Source organism: Anomalospiza imberbis, chromosome 17 (assembly GCF_031753505.1).
Source record: "Anomalospiza imberbis isolate Cuckoo-Finch-1a 21T00152 chromosome 17, ASM3175350v1, whole genome shotgun sequence".
Classification (NCBI taxonomy): Eukaryota; Metazoa; Chordata; class Aves; order Passeriformes; family Viduidae; genus Anomalospiza; species Anomalospiza imberbis.
Genome location: NC_089697.1, coordinates 1,242,612 through 1,268,535, shown reverse-complemented (window position 1 = coordinate 1,268,535; position 25,924 = coordinate 1,242,612). Strand labels below are relative to the sequence as shown.

The 25,924-nt window shown below is 52.1% G+C and overlaps 1 protein-coding gene across 1 annotated transcript in view; it reads left to right on the top strand.

Annotated features, from left to right (window-relative positions):
- LOC137484411 (nesprin-1-like) overlaps window positions 1-25,924 on the top strand; it is a 143,387-nt gene that overhangs the window by 95,091 nt on the left and 22,372 nt on the right. The window contains exons 65-83 of the mRNA XM_068208285.1: window positions 407-710; window positions 1,338-1,492; window positions 2,436-2,777; window positions 3,431-3,621; window positions 4,920-5,139; window positions 5,569-5,849; window positions 7,039-7,198; window positions 7,775-8,018; window positions 8,646-8,800; window positions 9,730-10,071; window positions 10,729-10,919; window positions 12,228-12,355; window positions 12,533-12,702; window positions 13,447-13,623; window positions 13,922-13,936; window positions 14,232-14,366; window positions 15,215-15,495; window positions 16,685-16,844; window positions 17,421-17,573. Coding sequence (XP_068064386.1) covers window positions 407-710; window positions 1,338-1,492; window positions 2,436-2,777; window positions 3,431-3,621; window positions 4,920-5,139; window positions 5,569-5,849; window positions 7,039-7,198; window positions 7,775-8,018; window positions 8,646-8,800; window positions 9,730-10,071; window positions 10,729-10,919; window positions 12,228-12,355; window positions 12,533-12,702; window positions 13,447-13,623; window positions 13,922-13,936; window positions 14,232-14,366; window positions 15,215-15,495; window positions 16,685-16,844; window positions 17,421-17,573 — 3,804 coding nt within the window. The remainder of the gene's footprint in view (window positions 1-406; window positions 711-1,337; window positions 1,493-2,435; window positions 2,778-3,430; window positions 3,622-4,919; window positions 5,140-5,568; window positions 5,850-7,038; window positions 7,199-7,774; window positions 8,019-8,645; window positions 8,801-9,729; window positions 10,072-10,728; window positions 10,920-12,227; window positions 12,356-12,532; window positions 12,703-13,446; window positions 13,624-13,921; window positions 13,937-14,231; window positions 14,367-15,214; window positions 15,496-16,684; window positions 16,845-17,420; window positions 17,574-25,924) is intronic.

Here is a 25,924-nt window from a genome sequence, read left to right as displayed (position 1 = left end):
GCACCGTTCTCTCCTGAGTCCCAGCAGGAAATCTGGGAGGGGAGCAGCAGCAGACTCCTCTGGAGCCTCTGTGTCCCTCAGTTAGCAGTGTTGTCCCAGACAGAGTTGGTGCCTGTGCCGGGCACTGAGCAATGTGGGGACACAGAGGTGGCTATGGCAGGCTGGGCAGGGCACTTCCAGCGCAGCCATCTCAGCTGCTGTTCAGAGCTGCAGCCTCACGGATGCCCATTGCCTCCCTTTCCCACTTTTCTCTACATTTGTCTCCTTTGGAATCCTTGCTTTTCTGCCTTTTGGTTTTGGCATGGTTTTTGCCTGAAATAATTTCTTCTTTGCTGCTCTCCCTGCGGCCCACTCTGCAGCCTCAGGAGCAGCCCTGTCCCTGAGGCTCTGTGCATCCATCTTCCAGATCCAGACCCTGCACGACACAGTGCTGCAAATAGAGGCTTCCCTGGCAGCTCAAGAGAAGCAGCTGCTGCAGGAACTGGAGGAGTCTCCATTAGGAGATTGCGCTTTGAGGGACTCTGTTGAAGTGCTGGAGGCAGAGGTGTCTGAGCTGCATTTGAGGCTCCAGAGCTCTGAGGAAAGAGCAGAGGCCATGGCCATACAGTGCAAGGACATGGAGCTGGAGCTGAGGAAGACACAGGCCCAGAGGGACCATCTCAGAGCCCACAATCAGGAGCTGCTGAAACAGCTGGAGAAAAAAGAGCAAGGTACAGCTTCTCCTCTCCCACCCACTGCCCCATCCTGTCTCACCTGCGGGGATCTCGCTGATGGCTCGCAGAGGAAAAGTGCCCAGAGATGGCAGAGGGGAAAAACAACCAGCAGGAGATTTATCCATCCAAGTGCCAGTGAAAGCTTTTTCTTGAGAAAGATGCTGTGGCTGGCAGTGCCATCCGGCTGTGCCATGGCTGATCCCGTGCACAGCAGGAGCCTTCCAGGTGCCGTGTCTGTGCTGAGGAGCTGTAGCTGGATGCCTCAGCTCGATTCCCCCAAACTCCAGGCCCTGCCAGAGCCTCCAGGCTACTGGCCTCTCTGGAGCAGAGCTGCACAGGCATCCCTTCTCCTTTGTCTCTCTTGGATTGCTCACTCTGCACAAGGCCTAGAGCAAACACACTTTCCTGTCCCTCTGAACATTGCCCCTTTCATTCCTGCTTTTTTCTCTGCCTGCAAGGTTCCTCCCTTTCTGTCAGCTTTGGAGCCCTTGTGGGCTCAGGGCCTGGCAAACTCAGGCAGGCAGAGAAGACACTGCTGTTGTCTCTGCAGGATGCACATCAGTTTGCCTTTGCTTTGCTTTTCCCCTTCTCCTTTCTCCTGTTCCTTCCCCCTCCCTGCTGCAGATTTGTGGGAGGCAGCAGTCAAGCAGACCTCTCGAGAAACTGCCCTGGAGAAAGAGGCCTGTGAAAGGCAGGAAGAGGCTGTGACTCTTCGTCAGGAGGTGGCATCTCTGCAGAGGAAATTGGAGAGCCTGCAGAAGGAAAGGATCGATGCGCTGGTGAGATTGGCGGATGCCACAAAGGGCCATTTCCTAGCTGTGTTTGCACATTCAGTTAATAGTTCTAAGGAGCACCTTTTTCCCGTTAAACTTTTCCAACTGCGTTCTTCTGAATAAGGAGGAGAAGATGTTGTAGTCATGTCAAAGCCAGTTAATGCTGAGGCTGCTGATTTTCCTTTATGCTGGGCTTCTGTGCCCTAAAAGCTATAGTTCTCAACATCCACACTGTCTCTATGGACATTGCATGGTTTGGGGAATTCCTCGTGTCCAAACCCACGTCCAGATTCCTAAATATCTGGATCTGGAAGGAGGGATGAGAGGAGCAAGTTTGCTGTTAATAGAAAGGTGTTTGGCCTTGGCCATCTGAGAGCAGCCAGTGGGGAGAGAAGAGAGGAAAGCCAAGTGCTGATCCACACCAGGACGTGTGCCTGCAAGGGGAGAACTCGTCCTGAGTGGCAGCAGAGGATGACAGAGGGATCTGGCCATTGCTGCTCCAAGAGAGGGCAGTGGGGCTCTCGGGGATGGAGCCATGGAAACTCTACACAGCAGAGCTGGAAAACCACTGCTGTCAGCCCAAGCCCAGGGAAGGAAATGCTGGGGGTGTTTGCTCTTCCCTTCCTCCCTGATGGAGAGCACATCCTCGTGGCACTGCCTAAATCCTGCTTAGCATGGACTTGAAATCCTGGCTGCAGATCTGGCAGCTCCTCCCCAGAGGAGCACTGGAGTGGGGCTGCAAGAGCTTGGGGAAGGGCAGAAAGGAAGCTGGGACAGGCTGAGGGAAGGAGCAGAATCAAGGGGGGAAGACCAGCAAAGGTCTGCAGCATCCCGAGGGGCAGAGAGAGAGGGGCAGCCAGTGCCTGCCCCTGCAGCAGGAGTCCAGATCTGGTCTGAAAAGCAAACCGAGGGGGCGAATGAGTGACCCTTTTTCTCCCTGTTTTGGCAGCATGAACGGAAATTGAACCAGCAGCACATGAGAGACGTGGAAGAGAAGAATGAAATGCACGCAGCTGAGTTAAGAAGACATAAGGAAAATACTCAAGAATCAGAAGTGGAGAGGGAAGGCGAGCAGGAAGAGTTGGAGCATGGGGCGGCTTCTTTGAAGAAATGGAGAGAGAACACCCAAGTACTGAGTGCTGCACTGAAGAAAAGTGAAATTGCCAAAGGGTCTCTGATGAAAGACTTGTACATCCTGATGGGGAAGTCTGGTATCCAGGCAGGCACTGGCATTGACCTTCAGTCCACTCCAGGGTCCCTGAATTATTCCAGTGCTGTTTCCCATGAGGAGGTGGGTCTCTATCCCTGTCAGTCCAGGCCTGCTTGGGTAAAGCAGCCCGGGCTGCAGCAGGCAGCCTTGTCTGTCTGCCTGGCTCCAGCCAGAGACCATTGACTGCCAGATTGTTTCCTGGCTCACCCAGAAAGACTGCTCCAGCTCTGGAGCTTACTGTTCCAATCTGCTCCAGGCCAAAAGCTAGGCATGGGGAGCTGCTTTTCCTGTGCCCACGCAACACATGGGGGTTTGGATTTGGTGTGGGAAGTAATGGAGCAGGTGAGCAGAGGGATGGACTAAACTGAGTGATGGACTAAAGTGGACCAATGGCTGAAAATCAGCTGCACTCCTGGTGCTTAGAGTAAATGGTATTGGCAGTTGCAGAAGATGCAGTATTTTTGGGTGACAACACGGAGTTTGGAGTGGGGATGTTTGTTGGGAAGGAGCTGTCTGGTCCCAGGCAAGCCAGCAGGGCCTGACACAGCACTTCCAAGGTAACAGTGCCAGAGGCTTTTGGCAGCCCCGGCTATCAGAGCTGCATAGGGCAGATGCTGTGAAACTTTGAGCCCAGAGCACAGGTGCTCCTTGTCCTCTGGCTGCCTGCGAGGTGCCACTGGCTCTGCACAGGGCTCCCGAGGAAGGGCTCGAGCTGTACCTTGTCCCACTTCCAGGTTTCCCAGGAGCAAGATTCATCGAGCTGCTCTCTGGAGCAGCTGAGCCCGGAATCCTCTGGCCAAGGGCACGCACTGGCCCAGGTGTGCCGAGAGCAGGAGCTGTTGGGCCAGAAGGCTGACCTTGAGGGCCGAATGGCAGCCATGGAGTGGCTCCAACAAGACCTTTCCAGGCAGCTGGAGGAGACCAGGTAAAGGCAGGGAGTAGAATCTTTTGTGGTATTTTAATATTCCCTGGTCAGAATATGGAAGAGTCTCAAGAACAAAAATATGTCACAATGGGAAGGTTCTTTTTCTGACACCTAAAGCCAGCAAAGCTCTCGTGAGCCTTGAGCTCCTGTTTGTGCCGCCGAGCACACTCCTGTGGGAAGTCCAAAGCAATCCACCCAGCCCTGAACTGAGTAGTAGTTAAACCATGCAGATGCTGAGTGAAACCTCAGGTTTCTCTTGGCTTTGGTTCCTTGTTCTGGGCATTGAACATCCCTCATTCCTTACCAAGTAGCCTGACATGATCCTGATCTTCAGAACTGAAGCTTCGTCTTCAGCATTCCAGGCTCCAACCTTGGCACGTTGGGAGTAGCACACTGCCATTCAGGGGCAAGCCAGAGGCTCCTGCTGAAAATCTTGAGGGCTTTCTCCTTCCAAGCACACTCTTGAGAAGAGTGGGACAGGCCCTAGAGCTGGCTGGAGAGCAGCAGGGAAAGCTCTTTGGAATTCTCAACAGCCTCTGGGGATTCTTGCTGATTGTTGATGGGCACCCAGCTGCCAAACCTGCCAAGCTCCCTTTGGATGGTCCCTCTCCCTCTGTAAAGAAGGACAAGTGCCTCGGGCTACTGCCTGCTTGGCCCGCAACACTAAAATAAAGGTGGCAAGTCTACTCCATGACCTTGCAAGAGTTTAAACTGCAGTCTCTGCATTCAGGTGGTTGTTGTTCAGACAAAAGGGTGTCCTGATTTTTTACAAGTGCTGCTGTGACCATGAGATTTTACCGTGTCATGCAAAGTAGTTCTGAAGTCTCACAAATACAGGGTGTCTGGAAGATGATGTTCCTTTATGTCCATTATCAAGAGCATTAAAAAGTCAGCAGTCAGCAAGGACAAGAGTCTGTTGTGTCCCCCTGCAGAGCAGCTTGGAAGTGCTGATGAGAGAAGGGCTGTGAGCAGGGGCTGGGCTTTTGCTCGTCGCCCCAGCCTGTTTGGACACAGCTAGCCAGTGTCATAGGTCAGGATCAGCAACTGAAGGTTTGGCTGTTGAGGCCAAGTTGGGCTGGGCTGTCTGTGCTGTGCCAGGCCATAGGAAGGCCTGGGCAGTCCCTCAGAGGGCCCTGCTCTGCCGTTGAGATGGCACAAATGTGCCTTGTCTGGGCGAGTTTCCACGTGACCCATTTCCCATACTCAGGTGTGGGGATCTTGAGCCACGTCGTCCTGGAATACCCGGCTGTGGGTGTCTGGAGCAGCAACTCATGTCTCTCCGTATGTGCAACTCGTAGGTCAGCAAAGGAGAGCCTGGAATCCAAGCTGAATGCTGCTCAGCAGCAGATATCTCAGCTGCAGATCACCAGGAACTATGTGGAGGTAGAGCGGCGAGCTGAGCTGGAGGAAGCTTACAGTGAAATCAAGGCAACGCAGAGGAGGCACGAGGAAGAGCTACAAGGCCTCAAAGAGGAAATGAATCTGCTCCTTGAGCAGAGGGAGGCTCTACAAAAGCAGGTGAGTGAAACAGCACTGGCAGTGCAGCCTTGCAGCGAGGGGTCTGTGGCGTTCTTGCTTTTCCATGGTAGAGCAGCAGCTGGTGGGGTGATCCCTGGGGCTGTCTTGGGCACTGGAGGCTCCATGGCAGCTGCTCTGCAGGACACACAGTGCTCTGCTGAATCTCAGCTGCTGCTCTGGACAGCTGGGCTAGTCCTCTGGGCTGTTGGCCAGCAACCATCAGCATGGATTCCTGCTGGCCTCTCCTTGCCAGCCTTGGTTTGGGAGGTGCTTTTTCAGGTGCCCTGTCCATATCCAGTGTGAATCTGGTGCTCTCAGGACAGGGAGAAATGGAAAGTTGTCCTTTGCCTTTCCTCTCAGCCTGTGCTGTGGCTGACAGTGACAAGCTGTGGCTGCAGCCCCTGACTGCTTTGTTCCCTTTGACTGGAGGTGGGAGAGTTGACATCTCAGCTGGCAGCCTCCCGAGAGTCCCAGGAAACGACTGTCCAGAGAGCCCAGCAAGAGGTGAGGGAGGCCCAGGAAGAGTCCAGGCAGAAGCTGTTGGAGGTTGAGCACATCCAGAAGATCGTGGAGGAGGCAGAAAATCTGAACAAGGAGCTGCAAGTGCATCTGGAGTCCTTGGAGAGGGAAAGGAATCACTGGGAAGAAGTGGCTCAGCAAAATTCAGAATTGCAGGCTTCCGTGAATGCCCTAGAGAAGGAAAAAGCCAGGTAAATGAAAGCCTGTGGGACTCTGCATTGTGGTGAATGGATTCCCTCTTTGCCCTCTTTGCACCTGCCAGGGGCTCTGGCAGCATTTCCTAAGTGGCAGATTCTGAACTCTCCGTGCAGACACTTCTCCTTGTCTGGATGTTGTCTTTCATTTTCTTTACTTTTAAGACTTCAAACAGAGTTTTTCTGCAGAGAAAGGATTTGGGGGTAGCTCTTTCCCTCTAGGGGGTATTGTGTTTTTAGGTGGGTGTGTTGACACTGCCCGAGCTGCATTGTGAGGAGCTGGATACATCCATCAGCTCCACCTTGGGTCCTGTAACTTGAAGCCTCTGGGATGTGGATCAGCCTGGCCTCTGATGCTTTTTCTGGGCAGAACCATCTGAAGGCCCTGATTGCTGATCTAGGCCAGATTGCCCCCGGAGGCAGCCCAGCAACAAGAATGGCTCTGTTGCATGGTTCCTCATAAAATGTGCCCCGGTGCCTGGAGGGGGTCAAGCAGGCTCCCTGCCACCCTGCCCAGTCACAGGCTTTACTGACTGTGCAAAGAATGCAAGAAACAGGACCAAGGTATGGGGGGCTCCTCCAGCTGATCAAGTCCTGCCAGTCTTCAGTGCCACAGGATTCTTCTTCCAAGAAGAAGGCAAAGGAAAGGCAGGGCACTCCTGCTTGCCTGGAGCCTTCTGCATCTTCCATCAGCTTTTGCTCCAAGCCTCTGTTGCCACTTGGGCCTTTGTTTCTCCGGCTGAAAGTAGGATGGGTGCTGGTAGATCTTAGGGAACTCGCCTGAGATCCCCTGGCTGTAGGGTGCTGCTCCTCCTACCTGGACATACAAGATGGGGGAAGGAAACGTCTCTTCCATGTTGACCAAACCTCCCTCCCTTGGAGCCTGGTTAGTCCAAAGAAGAAAATGGTTCCTCTCCTCTAATGTCTTCATTGCAAGATTTTCTTAGGTTTGTATTCACATTCCCACCTCAAAAAGAAGGTAGGGCATGTAGGCAGGAACTCCCTGTTCTTTCAGGGCCAAAAGCAGAGTAGGCACATGCTGGGCTGGGACTGCAGGGGGAACAAACAGCCAAGTTGTTTAGACAGAACTCATCAGACAGAGGAGTTTTTCCCTGAGGTGCTGCAAGTCCTGAGAGTTTATAAAATCTGATACCGTGTAGCAATGAGTTTCTTGCTTCCCTTCTAGGCTGATAGTGTCTCTGGAGGAGAAGAGCCAGTGCCTCAGAACGCTGGAAGAGAAGCACCTGGCACTGAACTATCAGGTGTCTCCGTGTCAATCTGCTCTTCAGCAGGCCCAACAGCTCTCTTCTCACCGCGCTGGACAACTGCGGGAGCTCAACACCCAGGTAAGCTGTGCAGTGGCGTCCTCTTCTCCAGGGACACACAACAGCACCTTTGCCTTGGAGGCCCCAACCTCTTTCCCCTCCCAGCAGCACGCACAGCTGCCGTCTTCTGCCCGGGGCTGCTGCTGCACCCTGAGGCCGAGGCTGGATCTGCTGTCTGCTGCCCAAGTTTTGCACCGTTCTCTCCCGGCTCCCAGCAGGAAATCTGGGAGGGGAGCAGCAGCAGACTCCTCTGGAGCCTCTGTGTCCCTCAGTTAGCAGTGTTGTCCCAGACAGAGTTGGTGCCTGTGCCGGGCACTGAGCAATGTGGGGACACAGAGGTGGCTATGGCAGGCTGGGCAGGGCACTTCCAGCGCAGCCATCTCAGCTGCTGTTCAGAGCTGCAGCCTCAAGGATGCCCATTGCCTCCCTTTCCCTCTTCTCTCTACATTTGTCTCCTTTGGAATCCTTGCTTTTCTGCCTTTTGGTTTTGGCATGGTTTTTGCCTGAAATCATTTCTTCTTTGCTGCTCTCCCTGCGGCCCACTCTGCAGCCTCAGGAGCAGCCCTGTCCCTGAGGCTCTGTGCATCCATCTTCCAGATGCAGGCCAAGCTGCTGACAGAGAGAGAGCAGACAGCTCACCAGGCAACTCAAGAGAAGCAGCTGCTGGAAACTGAGGTGTCTGAGCTGCGTGTGAGGCTCCAGAGCTCTGAGGAAAGAGCAGAGGCCATGGCCATACAGTGTAAGGACATGGAGCTGGAACTGAGGAAGACACAGGCTCAGAGGGACCATCTCAGAGCCCACAATCAGGAGCTGCTGAAACAGCTGGAGCAAAGTGAGCAAGGTACAGCTTCTCCTCTCCCACCCACTGCCCCATCCTGTCTCACCTGCGGGGATCTCGCTGATGGCTCGCAGAGGAAAAGTGCCCAGAGAGGGCAGAGGGGAAAAACAACCAGCAGGAGATTTATCCATCCAAGTGCCAGTGAAAGCTTTTTCTTGAGAAAGATGCTGTGGCTGGCAGTGCCATCCGGCTGTGCCATGGCTGATCCCGTGCACAGCTGGAGCCTTCCAGGTGCCGTGTCTGTGCTGAGGAGCTGTAGCTGGATGCCTCAGCTCGATTCCCCCAAACTCCAGGCCCTGCCAGAGCCTCCAGGCTACTGGCCTCTCTGGAGCAGGGCTGCACAGGCATCCCCTCTCCTTTGTCTCTTTTGGATTGCTCACTCTGCACAAGGCCAAGAGCAAACACACTTTCCTGTCCCTCTGAACATTGCCCCTTTCATTCCTGCTTTTTTCTCTGCCTGCAAGGTTCCTTCCTTTCTGTCAGCTTTGGAGCCCTTGTGGGCTCAGGGCCTGGCAAACTCAGGCAGGCAGAGAAGACACTGCTGTTGTCTCTGCAGGATGCACATCAGTTTGCCTTTGCTTTGCTTTTCCCCTTCTCCTTTCTCCTGTTCCTTCCCCCTCCCTGCTGCAGATTTGTGGGAGGCAGCAGTCAAGCAGACCTCTCGAGAAACTGCCCTGGAGAAAGAGGCCTGTGAAAGGCAGGAAGAGGCTGTGACTCTTCGTCAGGAGGTGGCATCTCTGCAGAGGAAATTGGAGAGCCTGCAGAAGGAAAGGATCGATGTGCTGGTGAGATTGGCGGATGCCACAAAGGGCCATTTCCTAGCTGTGTTTGCACATTCAGTTAATAGTTCTAAGGAGCACCTTTTTCCCGTTAAACTTTTCCAACTGCGTTCTTCTGAATAAGGAGGAGAAGATGTTGTAGTCATGTCAAAGCCAGTTAATGCTGAGGCTGCTGATTTTCCTTTATGCTGGGCTTCTGTGCCCTAAAAGCTATAGTTCTCAACATCCACACTGTCTCTATGGACATTGCATGGTTTGGGGAATTCCTCGTGTCCAAACCCACGTCCAGATTCCTAAATATCTGGATCTGGAAGGAGGGATGAGAGGAGCAAGTTTGCTGTTAATAGAAAGGTGTTTGGCCTCGGCCATCTGAGAGCAGCCAGTGGGGAGAGAAGAGAGGAAAGCCAAGTGCTGATCCACACCAGGACGTGTGCCTGCAAGGGGAGAACTCGTTCTGAGTGGCAGCAGAGGATGACAGAGGGATCTGGCCATTGCTGCTCCAAGAGAGGGCAGTGGGGCTCTCGGGGATGGAGCCATGGAAACTCTACACAGCAGAGCTGGAAAACCACTGCTGTCAGCCCAAGCCCAGGGAAGGAAATGCTGGGGGTGTTTGCTCTTCCCTTCCTCCCTGATGGAGAGCACATCCTCGTGGCACTGCCTAAATCCTGCTTAGCATGGACTTGAAATCCTGGCTGCAGATCTGGCAGCTCCTCCCCAGAGGAGCACTGGAGTGGGGCTGCAAGAGCTTGGGGAAGGGCAGAAAGGAAGCTGGGACAAGCTGAGTGAGCTGGGAAAGAGCAGCATCAAGGGGGGTGCCCAGCAAAGGTCTGCAGCATCCCGAGGGGCAGGAAAGGTCTGCAGCAGGAGTCCAGATCTGGTCTGAAAAGCAAACCGAGGGGGCGAATGAGTGACCCTTTTTCTCCCTGTTTTGGCAGCATGAACGGAAATTGAACCAGCAGCACATGAGAGACGTGGAAGAGAAGAATGAAATGCATGCAGCTGAGTTAAGAAGACATAAGGAAAATACTCAAGAATCAGAAGTGGAGAGGGAAGGCGAGCAGGAAGAGTTGGAGCATGGGGCGGCTTCTTTGAAGAAATGGAGAGAGAACACCCAAGTACTGAGTGCTGCACTGAAGAAAAGTGAAATTGCCAAAGGGTCTCTGATGAAAGACTTGTACATCCTGATGGGGAAGTCTGGTATCCAGGCAGGCACTGGCATTGACCTTCAGTCCACTCCAGGGTCCCTGAATTATTCCAGTGCTGTTTCCCATGAGGAGGTGGGTCTCTATCCCTGTCAGTCCAGGCCTGCTTGGGTAAAGCAGCCCGGGCTGCAGCAGGCAGCCTTGTCTGTCTGCCTGGCTCCAGCCAGAGACCATTGACTGCCAGATTGTTTCCTGGCTCACCCAGAAAGACTGCTCCAGCTCTGCAGCTTACTGTTCCAATCTGCTCCAGGCCAAAAGCTAGGCATGGGGAGCTGCTTTTCCTGTGCCCACGCAACACATGGGGGTTTGGATTTGGTGTGGGAAGTAATGGAGCAGGTGAGCAGAGGGATGGACTAAACTGAGTGATGGACTAAAGTGGACCAATGGCTGAAAATCAGCTGCACTCCTGGTGCTTAGAGTAAATGGTATTGGCAGTTGCAGAAGATGCAGTATTTTTGGGTGACAACACGGAGTTTGGAGTGGGGATGTTTGTTGGGAAGGAGCTGTCTGGTCCCAGGCAAGCCAGCAGGGCCTGACACAGCACTTCCAAGGTAACAGTGCCAGAGGCTTTTGGCAGCCCCGGCTATCAGAGCTGCATAGGGCAGATGCTGTGAAACTTTGAGCCCAGAGCACAGGTGCTCCTTGTCCTCTGGCTGCCTGCGAGGTGCCACTGGCTGGCTCTGCACAGGGCTCCCGGGGAAGGGCTCGAGCTGTACCTTGTCCCACTTCCAGGTTTCCCAGGAGCAAGATTCATCGAGCTGCTCTCTGGAGCAGCTGAGCCCGGAATCCTCTGGCCAAGGGCACGCACTGGCCCAGGTGTGCCGAGAGCAGGAGCTGCTGGGCCAGAAGGCTGACCTTGAGGGCCGACTGGCAGCCATGGAGTGGCTCCAACAAGACCTTTCCAGGCAGCTGGAGGAGACCAGGTAAAGGCAGGGAGTAGAATCTTTTGTGGTATTTTAATATTCCCTGGTCAGAATATGGAAGAGTCTCAAGAACAAAAATATGTCACAATGGGAAGGTTCTTTTTCTGACACCTAAAGCCAGCAAAGCTCTCGTCAGCTCAGGAGCCATGAGCTCCTGTTTGTGCCGCCGAGCACACTCCTCTGGGAAGTCCAAAGCAATCCACCCAGCCCTGAACTGAGTAGTAGTTAAACCATGCAGATGCTGAGTGAAACCTCAGGTTTCTCTTGGCTTTGGTTCCTTGTTCTGGGCATTGAACATCCCTCATTCCTTACCAAGTAGCCTGACATGATCCTGATCTTCAGAACTGAAGCTTCGTCTTCAGCATTCCAGGCTCCAACCTTGGCACGTTGGGAGTAGCACACTGCCATTCAGGGGCAAGCCAGAGGCTCCTGCTGAAAATCTTGAGGGCTTTCTGCTTCCAAGCACACTCTTGAGAAGTGTGGGACAGGCCCTAGAGCTGGCTGGAGAGCAGCAGGGAAAGCTCTTTGGAATTCTCAACAGCCTCTGGGGATTCTTGCTGATTGTTGATGGGCACCCAGCTGCCAAACCTGCCAAGCTCCCTTTGGATGGTCCCTCTCACTCTGTAAAGAAGGACAAGTGCCTCGGGCTACTGCCTGCTTGGCCCACAACACTAAAATAAAGGTGGCAAGTCTACTCCATGACCTTGCAAGAGTTTAAACTGCAGTCTCTGCATTCAGGTGGTTGTTGTTCAGACAAAAGGGTGTTCTGAATTTTTACAAGTGCTGCCGTGACCATGAGATTTTACCGTGTCATGCAAAGTAGTTCTGAAGTCTCACAAATACAGGGTGTCTGGAAGATGATGTTCCTTTATGTCCATTATCAAGAGCATTAAAAAGTCAGCAGTCAGCAAGGACAAGAGTCTGTTGTGTCCCCCTGCAGAGCAGCTTGGAAGTGCTGATGAGAGAAGGGCTGTGAGCAGGGGCTGGGCTTTTGCTCGTCGCCCCAGCCTGTTTGGACACAGCTAGCCAGTGTCATAGGTCAGGATCAGCAACTGAAGGTTTGGCTGTTGAGGCCAAGTTGGGCTGGGCTGTCTGTGCTGTGCCAGGCCATAGGGAAGGCCTGGGCAGTCCCTCAGAGGGCCCTGCTCTGCTGTTGAGATGGCACAAATGTGCCTTGTCTGGGCGAGTTTCCACGTGACCCATTTCCCATACTCAGGTGTGGGGATCTTGAGCCACGTCGTCCTGGAATAACCGGCTGTGGGTGTCTGGAGCAAGCAACTCATGTCTCTCCGTATTTGCAACTCGTAGGTCAGCAAAGGAGAGCCTGGAATCCAAGCTGATTGCTGCTCAGCAGCAGATATCTCAGCTGGAGACCACCAGGAACCATCTGGAAGCTCAAGTGCTCACAGTCACACAGGCCAAGGAGATGATAGAAGGTGAGAACCTCGTGTGCTTTGTTTGTGGTGCTGCCCCTGCCTAGAGAACTAAGCACCCTGTAAAGCTGCCTCTGTCCACAGAGCTTCTGAGAAGTGGTGGGGCTGGTGGCACTGAAAGGGCCTGAGGTCAGTAAAGTCAGTAAAGACTCTGACTCTTGCTGTTGGTCTTGTTTGTAGGAGAAGTGAAGTGCCTGCAAGATGAGCTGGAAGCAGAGAGATCTCTCAGGAGGCAGGAACGGGAAGACACAGCTCAACAGCTCCTGCAGGCAGAGCAGCAGCATCATGAAAGCCTCAGGCTTCAGGGAACTGCTCAGCAACTGGAAATAAAGAAGCTCCTGCAAGACCTGGTAGGGGACAGTACACTTCTGGAGTGTCCAAGCCAGCCCTGTGGGTTGGTTTAGCACAAGCAGAGCCTGAGGGTGTGAAAGGGCAGCAATCCTCTGCCAAGGCCTCCCGCTGCTGGGCCGGGCAGCAGAGGCAGCAGCTTGGACTTGGAGGTGCCTGAGAGCCCCCAGGATGGTGCTGGGACAGTAAATGCAGCCACAGCTTCAGTGAGGGCGTAAGAGGAGTTCCAGAGCAGGTTGGGCAGTGCCCACCCAAAGCGTGGCAGCCCAGGGCAGGATTGTCCCTGAGTCCCACCTGCCACGGAGCAGATGCCAGCGTGGAGCACTTGCCGGCATGGAGCAGATGCCAACAGTGCTGCTGGCTGCAGGCGTGGGAACTCGGTTCCTTTCTTGCTGTGCTTCCATGGTGGTCAGAGGGATTAGCTTAGGGCTGGAAGCAAATGGAACAGGCCCCTTGTCCCTGGTCCTTCAGTCCTTGTGACTGGGGTGTCAGGGAAGAGAAGGTGACACCTCCTTTTCTGAGCACTTGGACTCAACGCTTGGGAAGGTCTTTGCCAACAGAAGAGATTGCACGAGTCTGTGATTCTTGCACCTGCTGAGCCTCCTTTTGAATTCCATGACAGGACACGGTTTCTGGAGTGCTGTTGTCTTTTCCGGTTGGGGGCTGTGGGAGGGATGAAGCTTCACCTTTTTCAGCAAGGAGCTTGCCTGGGACTTCATCTTGCAAATTTCTCCTCCCCTCCTCAGGCAAGTGAGCGCGAAAGGCACCGTGCAGAGATGCAGGAGACGCTGGAGCAATGGGAAAAAGAGAAGGCAGAGAGAGAGCAGGAGCACAAGAAGGTGCTGTTTGAGATGAGGCAGAAAGATGCCACCCTGCTGGCCCAACAAGAAGAACTAAGGAGATTTGAAAATGCCAAGCGAGAGGTAATGACTGAGAGAGGTGAACTGGTGTGATTTTTTGCAAGGCTGGAGCTGTGGGAGATGGCAGGACATGGGGCTGTGTGGAGCATGCCCTCCGTGTCTTCTACATTGAACTGGGGGAGGTGAAAGCTGAACGGGGCTGTCTTTGGGACCAGCAATGAGCCCTCTCATAGGAAGCCAGGCAGAAACATCAGCTATCAGCTGAGATCTTTGTGCTGCTCTTGTGCTCTGTTGTTCTAAGATGTACCTCAGGGTACCTTCGCTGTTCTCTTTCCGCTCCCCTTTTGGTGTGTACTGGTAGGTGTTCACAGCCAAAGTGAGTTTGTAGCTCTTTTCTTATGTGGGAACAGGGAGGGTGCAGCAGCAACACTGACAAGAGAAAAATCTTTTTAAAGACTTGCCTGGAGTATTTCTGAACAGTAACCCAGAGTTGTCTTCTGGGCTGTGTTTTAAGTCACTTCCTGGGAAGCTGTGTTGGCCCCGGGGCAGGCAGTGGCCCAGGGGAGCAGCAGCCGAGTGCTGTGAGAGCACGTGAGCCCATCAGTCTTTGCCTCTGCCACACGGATGCTGCAGGAGAAGTGTGAAGCCCTCTGCTCTTTCCTTCGGTGCAGGTGCTGCTGGAAGAGCAGAAGGAGAAGAGTGCTTTATCAGAGGCACTGCTCCAGACTCAGGGAGAGCTCAGCCGAGCCCACCAGCAGGTCCAGCAGCTCAGGCAGGAGGTGAAAGAGCTGCAAGAGAAGGGGCAGGTAAGTGTGAGTAGGCAGGCAACAGAGGGCAGGGCAGGGACAAGGGCACAAAAGGCAGCTCCTGGGACTGAGGAGGCAAGGGCTGCTTCAGGCCCTGGGAGCACAGAGCCTGGTAAGCTCCAGAGCTCAGCCCCAGGAAGGAAGGCTTGCTTGGAAGCAGAGCTAGCTGGAGAAGCCAAAAGAAGCAGCTGAAGGAAGGGGATTTTGAGGTAGCACGTGGAACAAGCTGAGCCTGAGGGCAGGTCCCAGGAAGTTGCTCTGCATTTTGTTGCCAGACCATCAAGGCAAATCTGCAAGCTGAGCTGCAGGAAGCTCGCAGTGAAGTCCAGGCAGCACTGAGGAGGCACAAGGAAGAGCTACAAGGCCTCAAAGAGGAAATGAATCTGCTCCTTGAGCAGAGGGAGGCTCTACAAAAGCAGGTGAGTGAAACAGCACTGGCACTGCAGCCATGCAGCGAGGGGTCTGTGGCCTTCTTGCTTTTCCATGGCAGAGCAGCAGCTGGTGGGGTGATCCCTGGGGCTGTCTCGGGCTCTGGGGGCTCCATGGCAGCTGCTCTGCAGGACACACAGTGCTCTGCTGAATCTCAGCTGCTGCTCTGGACAGCTGGGCTAGTCCTCTGGGCTGTTGGCCAGCAACCATCAGCATGGATTCCTGCTGGCCTCTCCTTGCCAGCCTTGGTTTGGGAGGTGCTTTTTCAGGTGCCCTGTCCATATCCAGTGTGAATCTGGTGCTCTCAGGACAGGGAGAAATGGAAAGTTGTCCTTTGCCTTTCCTCTCAGCCTGTGCTGTGGCTGACAGTGACAAGCTGTGGCTGCAGCCCCTGACTGCTTTGTTCCCTTTGACTGGAGGTGGGAGAGTTGACATCTCAGCTGGCAGCCTCCCGAGAGTCCCAGGAAACAACTGTCCAGAGAGCCCAGCAAGAGGTGAGGGAGGCCCAGGAAGAGTCCAGGCAGAAGCTGTTGGAGGTTGAGCATGTCCAGAAGATGCTGAAGGAGGCAGAAAATCAGAAAAAGGATCTGCAAGTGCATCTGGAGTCCTTGGAGAGGGAATGGAGTCAACGGGAAGAAGTGGCACAGCGAAATTCAGAATTGCAGGCTTCCGTGAATGCCCTAGAGAAGGAAAAAGCCAGGTAAATGAAAGCCTGTGGGACTCTGCATTGTGGTGAATGGATTCCCTCTTTGCCCTCTTTGCACCTGCCAGGGGCTCTGGCAGCATTTCCTAAGTGGCAGATTCTGAACTCTCCGTGCAGACACTTCTCCTTGTCTGGATGTTGTCTTTCATTTTCTTTACTTTTAAGACTTCAAACAGAGTTTTTCTGCAGAGAAAGGATTTTGGGGTAGCTCTTTCCCTCTAGGGGGTATTGTGTTTTTAGGTGGGTGTGTTGACACTGCCCGAGCTGCATTGTGAGGAGCTGGAAACATCCATCAGCTCCACATTGGATCCTGTAACTTGAAGCCTCTGGGATGTGGATCAGCCTGGCATCTGATGCTTTTTCTGGGCAGAACCATCTGAAGGCCCTGATTGCTGATCTAGGCCAGATTGCCCCCGGAGGCAGCCCAGCAACAAGAATGGCTCTGTTGCATGGTTCCTCATAAAATGTGCCCCGGTGCCTGGAGGGGGTCAAGCAGGCTCCCTGCCACCCTGCCCAGTCACAGGCTTTACTGACTGTGCAAAGAATGCAAGAAACAGGACCAAGGTATGGGGGGCTCCTCCAGCTGATCAAGTCCTGCCAGTCTTCAGTGCCACAGGATTCTTCTTCCAAGAAGAAGGCAAAGGAAAGGCAGGGCACTCTTGCTTGCCTGGAGCCTTCTGCATCTTCCATCAGCTTTTGCTCCAAGCCTCTGTTGCCACTTGGGCCTTTGTTTCTCCAGCTGAAAGTAGGATGGGTGCTGGTAGATCTTAGGGAACTCGCCTGAGATCCCCTGGCTGTAGGGTGCTGCTCCTCCTACCTGGACATACAAGATGGGGGAAGGAAACGTCTCTTCCATGTTGACCAAACCTCCCTCCCTTGGAGCCTGGTTAGTCCAAAGAAGAAAATGGTTCCTCTCCTCTAATGTCTTCATTGCAAGATTTTCTTAGGTTTGTATTCACATTCCCACCTCAAAAAGAAGGTAGGGCATGTAGGCAGGAACTCCCTGTTCTTTCAGGGCCAAAAGCGGAGTAGGCACATGCTGGGCTGGGACTGCAGGGGGAACAAACAGCCAAGTTGTTTAGACAGACCTCATCAGACAGAGGAGTTTTTCCCTGAGGTGCTGCAAGTCCTAAGAGTTTATAAAATCTGCTACCATGTAGCAATGAGTTTCTTGCTTCCCTTCTAGGCTGATAGTGTCTCTGGAGGAGAAGAGCCAGTGCCTCAGAACGCTGGAAGAGAAGCACCTGGCACTGAACTATCAGGTGTCTCCGTGTCAATCTGCTCTTCAGCAGGCCCAACAGCTCTCTTCTCACTGCGCTGGACAACTGCGGGAGCTCAACACCCAGGTAAGCTGTGCAGTGGCATCCTCTTCTCCAGGGACACACAACAGCACCTTTGCCTTGGAGGCCCCAACCTCTTTCCCCTCCCAGCAGCACGCACAGCTGCCGTCTTCTGCCCGGGGCTGCTGCTGCACCCTGAGGCCGAGGCTGGATCTGCTGTCTGCTGCCCAAGTTTTGCACCGTTCTCTCCCGGCTCCCAGCAGGAAATCTGGGAGGGGAGCAGCAGCAGACTCCTCTGGAGCCTCTGTGTCCCTCAGTTAGCAGTGTTGTCCCAGACAGAGTTGGTGCCTGTGCCGGGCACTGAGCAATGTGGGGACACAGAGGTGGCTATGGCAGGCTGGGCAGGGCACTTCCAGCGCAGCCATCTCAGCTGCTGTTCAGAGCTGCAGCCTCAAGGATGCCCATTGCCTCCCTTTCCCTCTTTTCTCTACATTTGTCTCCTTTGGAATCCTTGCTTCTTTGCGTTCTTGTTTTGGTGTGTTTTTGGCTTGCAATCATTTCTGTTTCATTGCTCTCCCTGCGGCCCACTCTGCAGCCTCAGGAGCAGCCCTGTCCCTGAGGCTCTGTGCATCCATCTTCCAGATGCAGGCCCTTCAGCACAGAGTGCTGCAGATGGCGGCTTCCCTGGCAACCCAAGAGAAGCAGCTGCTGCAGGAACTGGAGGAGTCTCCATTAGGAGAATGTGCTTTGAGGGACTCCGTGGACGTGCTGGAGGCTGAGGTGTCTGAGCTGCGTGTGAGGCTCCAGAGCACTGATGACTGTCCCCGTTGCGGCAGGACCCGAACAGAATGGATCGAATTCAGAAGACGAGAAGAGAACTAAACTCAACCGGTTATTTTCATGTATCGCTCTTTTTCTAGAGAACATCGTACAGACCAATTTCATTTGTCTTAAAGTAAAAACATCTCACACCATTGGTGCTCTGTGAAACTCTTTCCTAGGCCCAACCTGGTAGAAACCTCTCCTTTTCTCTCTGACTGAACTGAGAATATCCATAGATGACAAAGCTCTTGCCTTGGCCATACAGTGTAAGGCCGTGTATGGATATTCTCATTTCAGTCAGAGAGAAAAAGAGAGAGATTCTACCAGGCTAAGCCTGAGAGAGAACTGGAAAGGAATGTAAATAATTCACTATCTGCCTTGCTGTTCACATTGTTTGTAGATATGTTCTGCCACCGTGCATCATTCACTGCACACCAACAGTGTGAGATGTTTTGACTTTAAGACCAATGAAATTAGCCTGCACGATGCTCTCCATAATAGAGCGATGTATTTGAAATAAATGAGTAGGAATTCTTGTCTTCTGACTTGGAGTCTTTTGTTCTCGTCCTACCTCAACAACGCTATCTGGTGACTCCTGTCATGAACTGCACCCTACCCTGAAGGAACAGCGTCTGGTGGACTCTTACTGCAGCCTCGGCTGAAGACCCGAGCCCTGGCATCTTGCAGGGGTCGCTCTGCGGCCGCGGCTGCACGCCAGCAGCTTGGAGGCTCTGGCCGGACACCGTTGCCCTCTTGAGAGAGGTAACGCTGAAACCGCGTGCCTTCTGGAGAAGGCTTGGTCCTGTCTGGAACGTGGGTCGGCTCTTAGAAGCCGAGAACTGAGCGGGACAGGTTTTCCCTGAAATAGCAGACTGTCTGTCTCTTGAAGTGGACGTTTGCTAAGGGAGGGTTTCCTTGGAACATGGGAAACCAGCTTTCTGCAGTGGAACGGCTGATTTTGACTGCCTGGCAGGGGTATATCCCTCAGCTGGGGGTTCTGGTCTCTGAGACCGAGCTCGTCCTCTTCCTGGGTTGGCTCAGGACTGAAATGAACAGGGCTTATGCCTTTATTAATGTTCAGCTCTTTATTAAAGAGATCAGCTGAGCAGTGGTCCTGAACAGAGCTTGCCCGCGTTGTTGTAGCTCTTCCAGGTGCCAGAAAGGAAGGAAGCATGCAGAGTCTGTCTCTGAAGTCCAGAGCAGCAGCTGTCTCTTCTTCTTTCCTGTGGCACAACCGGTGGCCAAAGGATGAGGAGGCGTGAAGTGCACAGTCTGTTGCTGAAGTCCAGAACAACAGCTGTCCCAGCTCCTTCCCTGGTGGCAGCCCCAGCGCAGGCCCCCTGGCTCTTCTGGCTCCACTTGACCCTGGCCCACCCCAGTCTAGTTGCTTTGAAGTTATGGTGACAGACAACAGTTGATCACGGGTTGTGTTTCCCTCTTCCTCGGCTAGGGCATTTGTCCATCCCCCTCTACTGTGTTTAGTTTTTTATTTAGGGGTGTCTTTACCCCCCAAAAATACTCCCATGATCCCAGGGGGTTTTCTTATTTGCACGTTAGTCCCAGAATGTCAGTGTGGTGGGGGGGAAGGCAGGTTACCTCTGGGTAGTTTAGGGAAAACAAACAGAGCAATTAACTAATTAACATTTCAATACCGGTAGCCAGCAGTCATTCCAGTGTTGCCATGGGAACTAGGAAGGCCCTGCCCACTTCTCTGGGGAACACCTGGAAACTTTGTTCATAACAAATCCCTCCTCTATTTCTTTGATCGGACTTAAGCCCGCATCAACTTACAGTCTTTGGCTTTTGAGGGCTAACTTCTTTTGGCATTTGTATGCTTTTACTTAGGTCTGATGGTAATTTTCCTCTTCTTTAGAAACTAAGTAAGACTCAATAATATTCTAATTAAAAAACGTTCTTCAGTTAACTCCTTTGGCTAAAGTACACTTATTCTTATTAAACAATTACAAAAAACCTGAGGGTTCCAAAGGAGGCTCCTTCTCCATCCCTTCCGCCGGGCCGCCCGCCATTGCCGTGTGCAGAGAGGCGGCCGAGCTCGCGCCAACGCGCCCCTTGCAGCCGCGGGGGAATCATCGCCCCCGCCCTGCCCGGCCGGGAGCCCGCGGCGCCCCTGCTGGCTGTGCCCGGAACTGCGCCGCAGGGGAAGGTGCCTGCGGCCGGGAGAAGGCTGGCGCTGGGTCTGTGCCTCTGTTCGTTGTTGCTGCCGGGGTTGGTGTTTGTTTGCCCTGTTACACACACACGCTAGTAAGGAACTGCTATTCCTTTTCTCCTATCTTTGCCTGAAAGCCCTGTAATTTCAAAGTTATAATAATTCCAAGGGAAGGGGGTCATATTTTCCATTCTAAGGGAGCTTGCTGCCTTCCTTGGCTGACACCTGTCTTTCAAACCGAGACACTCAGACATTGGATCCCTTCCTTCCTGGTCTTCCAGGGCTTTCTATGATGGTGATTCTGCTGGCTGTCCCTGGAAACAAACCTCTCTCTTACACTTGTTATATGCCGCTCCCAGAGAGAAAGGGGCCCTGGCTCCCTCACAAACACCTGTTCAATCCCCACATCCTGGGCCAAGGAGCCCAAAACCCTTGCTGCAGTATCATCATGTTGCACGCCTGTACCCATAAGGTCCCAAACTTAAATCAACCAGGTTGAAAAAGCCTCATGTCCCTGTTGTGCAATGTCTTTCCACAGATTGTGGAGACTGTCAAACAACAGGGACTCAGTGATGATCTCGGGTTTTGGCTCCTCTGCTGGTTGTGAGGGCCTTGGCTCCACGTTCACATTAACTCAGTACATTGATTTGGAGACTTCCTCCTCTGCAGAGGGGCGACTGCTGCTGGCTGTGGCCGGCCTTGTGGTTGAGCTGGAACCTGGACAGTTGTAACATCCGTGGGTTCTACTGCTGCACCATCAGCCTTTCCCTCTGATTGCAGCTGGTGCTGCTGGACCATGTCCCTGCCCTCTGTGTCAGGTTTTGGGGTAGCTACCCAAGGTAACCTCAACCTGTCTTAGAATGGTGAACAGACCTTGCTGAATAAACACAGCAAAAACATAAGTAGATGATCTCTTTAGCTTCTAGGTGAAATTTAAACTCTTCAAAAGCTGTTGGCTTAGGCCCAAAGAAGTGAGTGAAGAGTTGGGAGAAAACTCCCCCCGTGTTGCTTCATCACAATAGGTACCATTAGTAAGAAAACCCCAAAGACATGAACTTAGCCCATGACTGCTACATAGCCATGTGCCCACATTCCAGAAGAAATTTACAAGCATTGAATTTCTTGCCTTGTTGGCGTGTTCTACAAACTCGATAACAACCCCAATGCTCTTAGTCATGAGACCCATGTTTTGATAAGGGACTGCAAATTGGAAAAATGTAGCCGCAATCATGTGCCAAGCAAACCAGGGTAAGCTAGACCACATGATGCCACTTAACGAGGTGTTTTATCCTGTGCTCCAGAACTGTCATTCTCTTTTCACCATTTCCTCTCGATGCTTTCGTGCCATACACTGGGCAGCAATAATTGTCTTGGTTTTAAAAGACAGATGTCTGCCAAGCAAAGCAGGAACCTTCCTGGAATGGAAAAAATCACCCCTTCCCTCCAAATTATTCCAACTTCAAAATTACAGGGTTTCCAGGCAAAAATAAAGGAACAGCAATAACAGTTCTCTGCTAGATATAAAACAGAATGAACAACAAACAACACAAGAAAACAATAACAGGAGTTTTCCACCCGTCAAGCACCACTTTCCCCTTTGGTGCAGTTACAACCACAGCCAGCAGAGGGAGCTGGCGGGCCCCAGTGAGGCAGGGCGGGTGCGATGATTCCCGCCAGCCAGCAGGGGGCGCTCCAATGCGAGCTTGGCACCATTCCCAGGTGTGCTGGCGTCTCCGGGGAGGGGCAGGAGGGGAAATTGCTCCATTTGTGAATTCACAGGCAGCAAGCAGTCTCAGCAACATCACCGGCAGAGGGCAGAAAACAGAGAGGGCAGGCAGATCAGATCAAGCAGCAGTGGAGCTCAGCATCACCCACCGGCAGCCAGCAGAAACTTTGAAGGCAGGCAGATCCGATTCTAACACCAAGTTAAAATGTAGCCATACCCCCAGCTAGATAAACATGCACACCCCAACATCCCCAGGGCCGCTCCTCCCATTCCCCCACTGGAAGGGAAGAGGCAGCCCCAGCCCCACCCTCTGTGGGATCCCAGCTGGAGCTTATGCCTCTCCTGATATCCCCCAAACCGTGGAAGGCGCGGGGCAGGAAACATGGACAGTTCCTGCCACAAATGACCACAGGATATGCCCATCACCATGACCACCCGCCAAGACAATGTGAAAGTAACCCTCTGAAAGCCCAGAACAAAAGGTCTGTCTCACTGAAATGTACTCCAACAATGATCCTGAATCCATCCTGGTATGGATAAGGCAAGGATGTCTGTGTTTCAGAACCCCTGTGACAGCTTAACAGTAGATAACGCATCCAGCTTGCCAAGCACTCAATAGTTGGTATTTGTAATTTTACTAACAGAGCGGGATGTGATTTCAACCATTACCTACCAGAAGCTGTTCTACAGGGTCTACACGTCAACTTTTCTCCAACACCAATTGACATGAACATTACCATGGTCAAAAAACTGTTGGAACATCCTGGCCTGCACAAACTACCACAACAGCAGAAGAAGAAAAGTCAGAAGACGCCAATCAGTGTCCATCACAATATAGAAAAGGCACATCATGTTCTAGAACAAATGAAGAGGGATGGAGAGAATCACTGGTGGGAAAACTTGCTTGGATGGTCCCCAACTGCCACAGGCTTTTCCAAGCTGAGCTACATCCTGCAGCTGTGATACTGGCACTAACTGGGATTGGGTTTGTGTTAATAATTGCAGTGTATATAAGAGTGTGGTACGTAATCCAGCAATCAAGAAAACAAACTTGTCCAGAAATGCAAAGGTTGAAGGAAGGAAAAGCAATGTGTTTGTTTTGCCAGAACCAGATGCTGTGTTTTTGTTCGTAGATACCACTTAGTTTTAACATTTTGAGAAAAGAACTGATTCGCTCCAACACTGAGCCAAGAGCCACCACAGAGACTGACTCAGTGAGGTGGGTATTCGCTTTATTCGGCTCCTCTGTGAGAAATGGATTTGCAAAGTGATGTAAACAAAATGGCCGGGAGACCTTGTGCTCCTCTCTTGATAAGGCCTTTATTTAAAAGATAGCCTAAGGGGCGGGGGTACGGGGTTCGCGATGCCGCCGCTACTCCCAGGTGAGTCGACGTCCCAGAGGAGGGGTAGACGATCCTGTCGATTACGGCAGGATCGGAGTCTTCGCCCTCAGGGGATACGTCCAGAGACTCGCTTATAGCTCGTTGGTCTAAGGGGGTGAGTCTGTTCAGACCTCTCTCAATTCATGGCGACCGGCTCCAGGGGTGACGAAGGCCAGCTCCAATTCCCTGACATCTCCCTGTCCTGGAGATGTTGACTGTTGAGCAGTCCTTGCTTTTGTTCGCGGTCTGGGTCCAGCTCTAGTCCTCTGCTGGAGTCCGGCCATTAACATGCAGCACATGCTAAGCCTTCTGGGAACCAGGAAGTCACCTCAGGGAGCAGCGGCCGAACTACCCGACGCCAAGGAGGGGATACAGAGGGCCCAACCCGTCAGGTACAAAGGGGTTCCAACAAAAAGGGGGGCTAACCCCAGGGCCTATACATATAGTGAAGCTAGAGGGATATAGCCGGAGTGGGGACTGGGCACAAGGGCAGACACACCAAGTAGGAGAAACACGAACAGGGGTGAAATTAGTAAACACATTCAAGCGAACTGTGGAACAAGCAGAGGAATGATTTTAAACTGTGGAATAAACAGAACAATGGTCAAACGGTTAAACATACAACCCAACGGTCAAACCCCAAATTTATTCCTAACACAAAGGATTCTCAAAACCCAACTGAAAGCTCACAGTCTTGTACATCTGTATGCAAATTCTGAGAGAAGGTGGGCTGACTCAGGAAGGCCATGGAATAGAGATGACATTGTTGAGAGAGAGATTGGAGTAGCAATAAGTTTCAAAAGATGGCCTTGCAAAACGACCAGATATTTTGGGGAATTAGAACTGTGAAAGATTCATTGCAGCAAGACCGTGTGGGGTAAAATAATAGGTAATTGGTGTTAGAAGTATTAGCAGCATTGTGTGGCAAAAGTTAATAGGCTGAAAAATATTTATAAGGTATTGTAACCAGGAAATAGGGGGGCTTCTGATAGAATGGTGTTTAGTTTTACATCGCTTCCATCTCCCCCTTCTACGAGACTGGTAATGGAAGAAAACCTTTTATATGCCTCTCAGTTGCCCCATCTCTGTAGAGTTGGGCTTTTGCAACAAATGGTGCTTCCATTGTGAGGAAGCGATTTGGCTAATTTGTCCAGTGGTTGGAACGCCCTGAAGTACTTTTTGTTAAGTGCCGCTGCAAGGAAGCGCAACCCTAGGGAATTATAGTTCTTCCGCAAGGAAGGAGCTATCGGGACCTCTGCCTACACCACTGGTTCGACTCGGACTGGGACTGAGACTGATATTATCACCTGTGGCGTGACAGCAGGTAGGCTTCGGGAAACACGATCGGGCACAAGATCTCCAAACAGCCCAGAGATGTTTATAAGAGCCTTAAGGCTCCAATTCTTGTAATGTTTCAAAACAAGAGTTCAAAGATTTGCTATCTTGGGTTCAAAAGCAGTTTCCAACTATAGATGATACCTCTGTGTTCACCTTTCCCCTGTGGGACTTGGTTGGACTCAAACTATGCAAAGCTTTTACCATAAATCGTGATCATACAGCTGCAAAGCTACTGCCTGCATGTCGCACTTTGATTGACATATTTAAGCAGCCCGCCCAGCTCTCTGCTTCCTTGATATGTCCGCAAATCCTGCCCTGTCCTGGGCCACGTCCTCAAAGCCTCCTTCTCCTCCAGTCTTCACTGGAGACGCTGCAATCCCAAATGGGAGCCATGGCACCCCCAGCGCTCCCCCCAGGGCTTCTGCTGTTTTCCCAGCCTGCAGCCACCGCTGCCATCCCCTACTCACCTGGCATCCCTCCACCCCTGCCTTTACCTACAGATTTAAAGGGGACAGAAACCAAAATTTCTCCTTCTTGTGAAGAGGGAGGGGAGAGCTCTGTCAACAGAAAGGAGAGAGGCTGCTCTATTAACACTACAAAAGGGACTGGCTGCCAGAAAAGGGAGGAATGTGAGAAAAGCCCTGTGATTTGCAAACTTGTTGATGTGGAAATCAAGCAGGAAACAGATTCCACTTCGGAGGAAGAGTTTAACCCGTTTATATCCTGGCCCTGTGAATACAGAATAGGAATCAGGTTTGATTCCTTTAGTCTTGGAAAATAATTCAAGACGACTGACTGATTGGGCGGACAAAGGATGTCAAGTCATGCAAAATAAAGACTTTAACTCACCATATGGAGAGCTCCTTGCTATGCCAGCCAGGTATGGGAGAAATCCTGCTAATCCCTGGTGGGAACCTGTATCGCATTATAATATTAAGAAGTTAAGAAAAGCTATTAAAGGCAGCGGCTTGAGCTCCCCATATTTTAATAACGTGGTGAGAAGTATATACGATTCTTATGACCTAACACCTTCAGACTGTCATAATGTTTTGTCTATGATTTTAACGAACTCGCAATATATTCCATAGGACTTAGAATGGTGAAAGCATCTTAACAGATTGATAGAGAGCTAGGCTGGAGATCCTCATGCCCAACTTACAATCGGTCAATTAGCTGAAGATCCTCCAAATGACAATGCAAAGGACAAAGCAGAATCCGTGTCTAGAGCAGTGCTGGGAGATACTAAAAACACAGCATGGAAGGCTCTTTTGACTGTGCAGCCTGCAGGAACCCGTGAAAATGCCTATTCTCTAATTTGACAAGCCAAAACTGAACCTTATTTTTAGACCGTTTAGTACAGGTGGTTCTAAGGCAGTGTCCCGATGAAGCAGCACATCCTCATTTAATTAAAAGCCTTGCCTTTGCTAATGTAAATGATGAATGGAAAAGGGTCATTCTAACTATACTGAACCAGCCACCAACAGTGCCACAAACACTCACTGCCTGCAGCAAGCTGGGCACTCCACAGCGCATTGTGACCATACAAGCTAGTGCACTGAGGGAAGAACTTGCGAAATCCCAAGATTCACTGGGAGAGGAACTCGAAAGAGCCATTGAGGCTCAGACAAAAACTATTGAGAAAACCCTCACTGCTTTAAAGGGCCCTGTTTTAACTGTGGAAAACCTGCTCATTTGAAAAAAAGGACTCCCG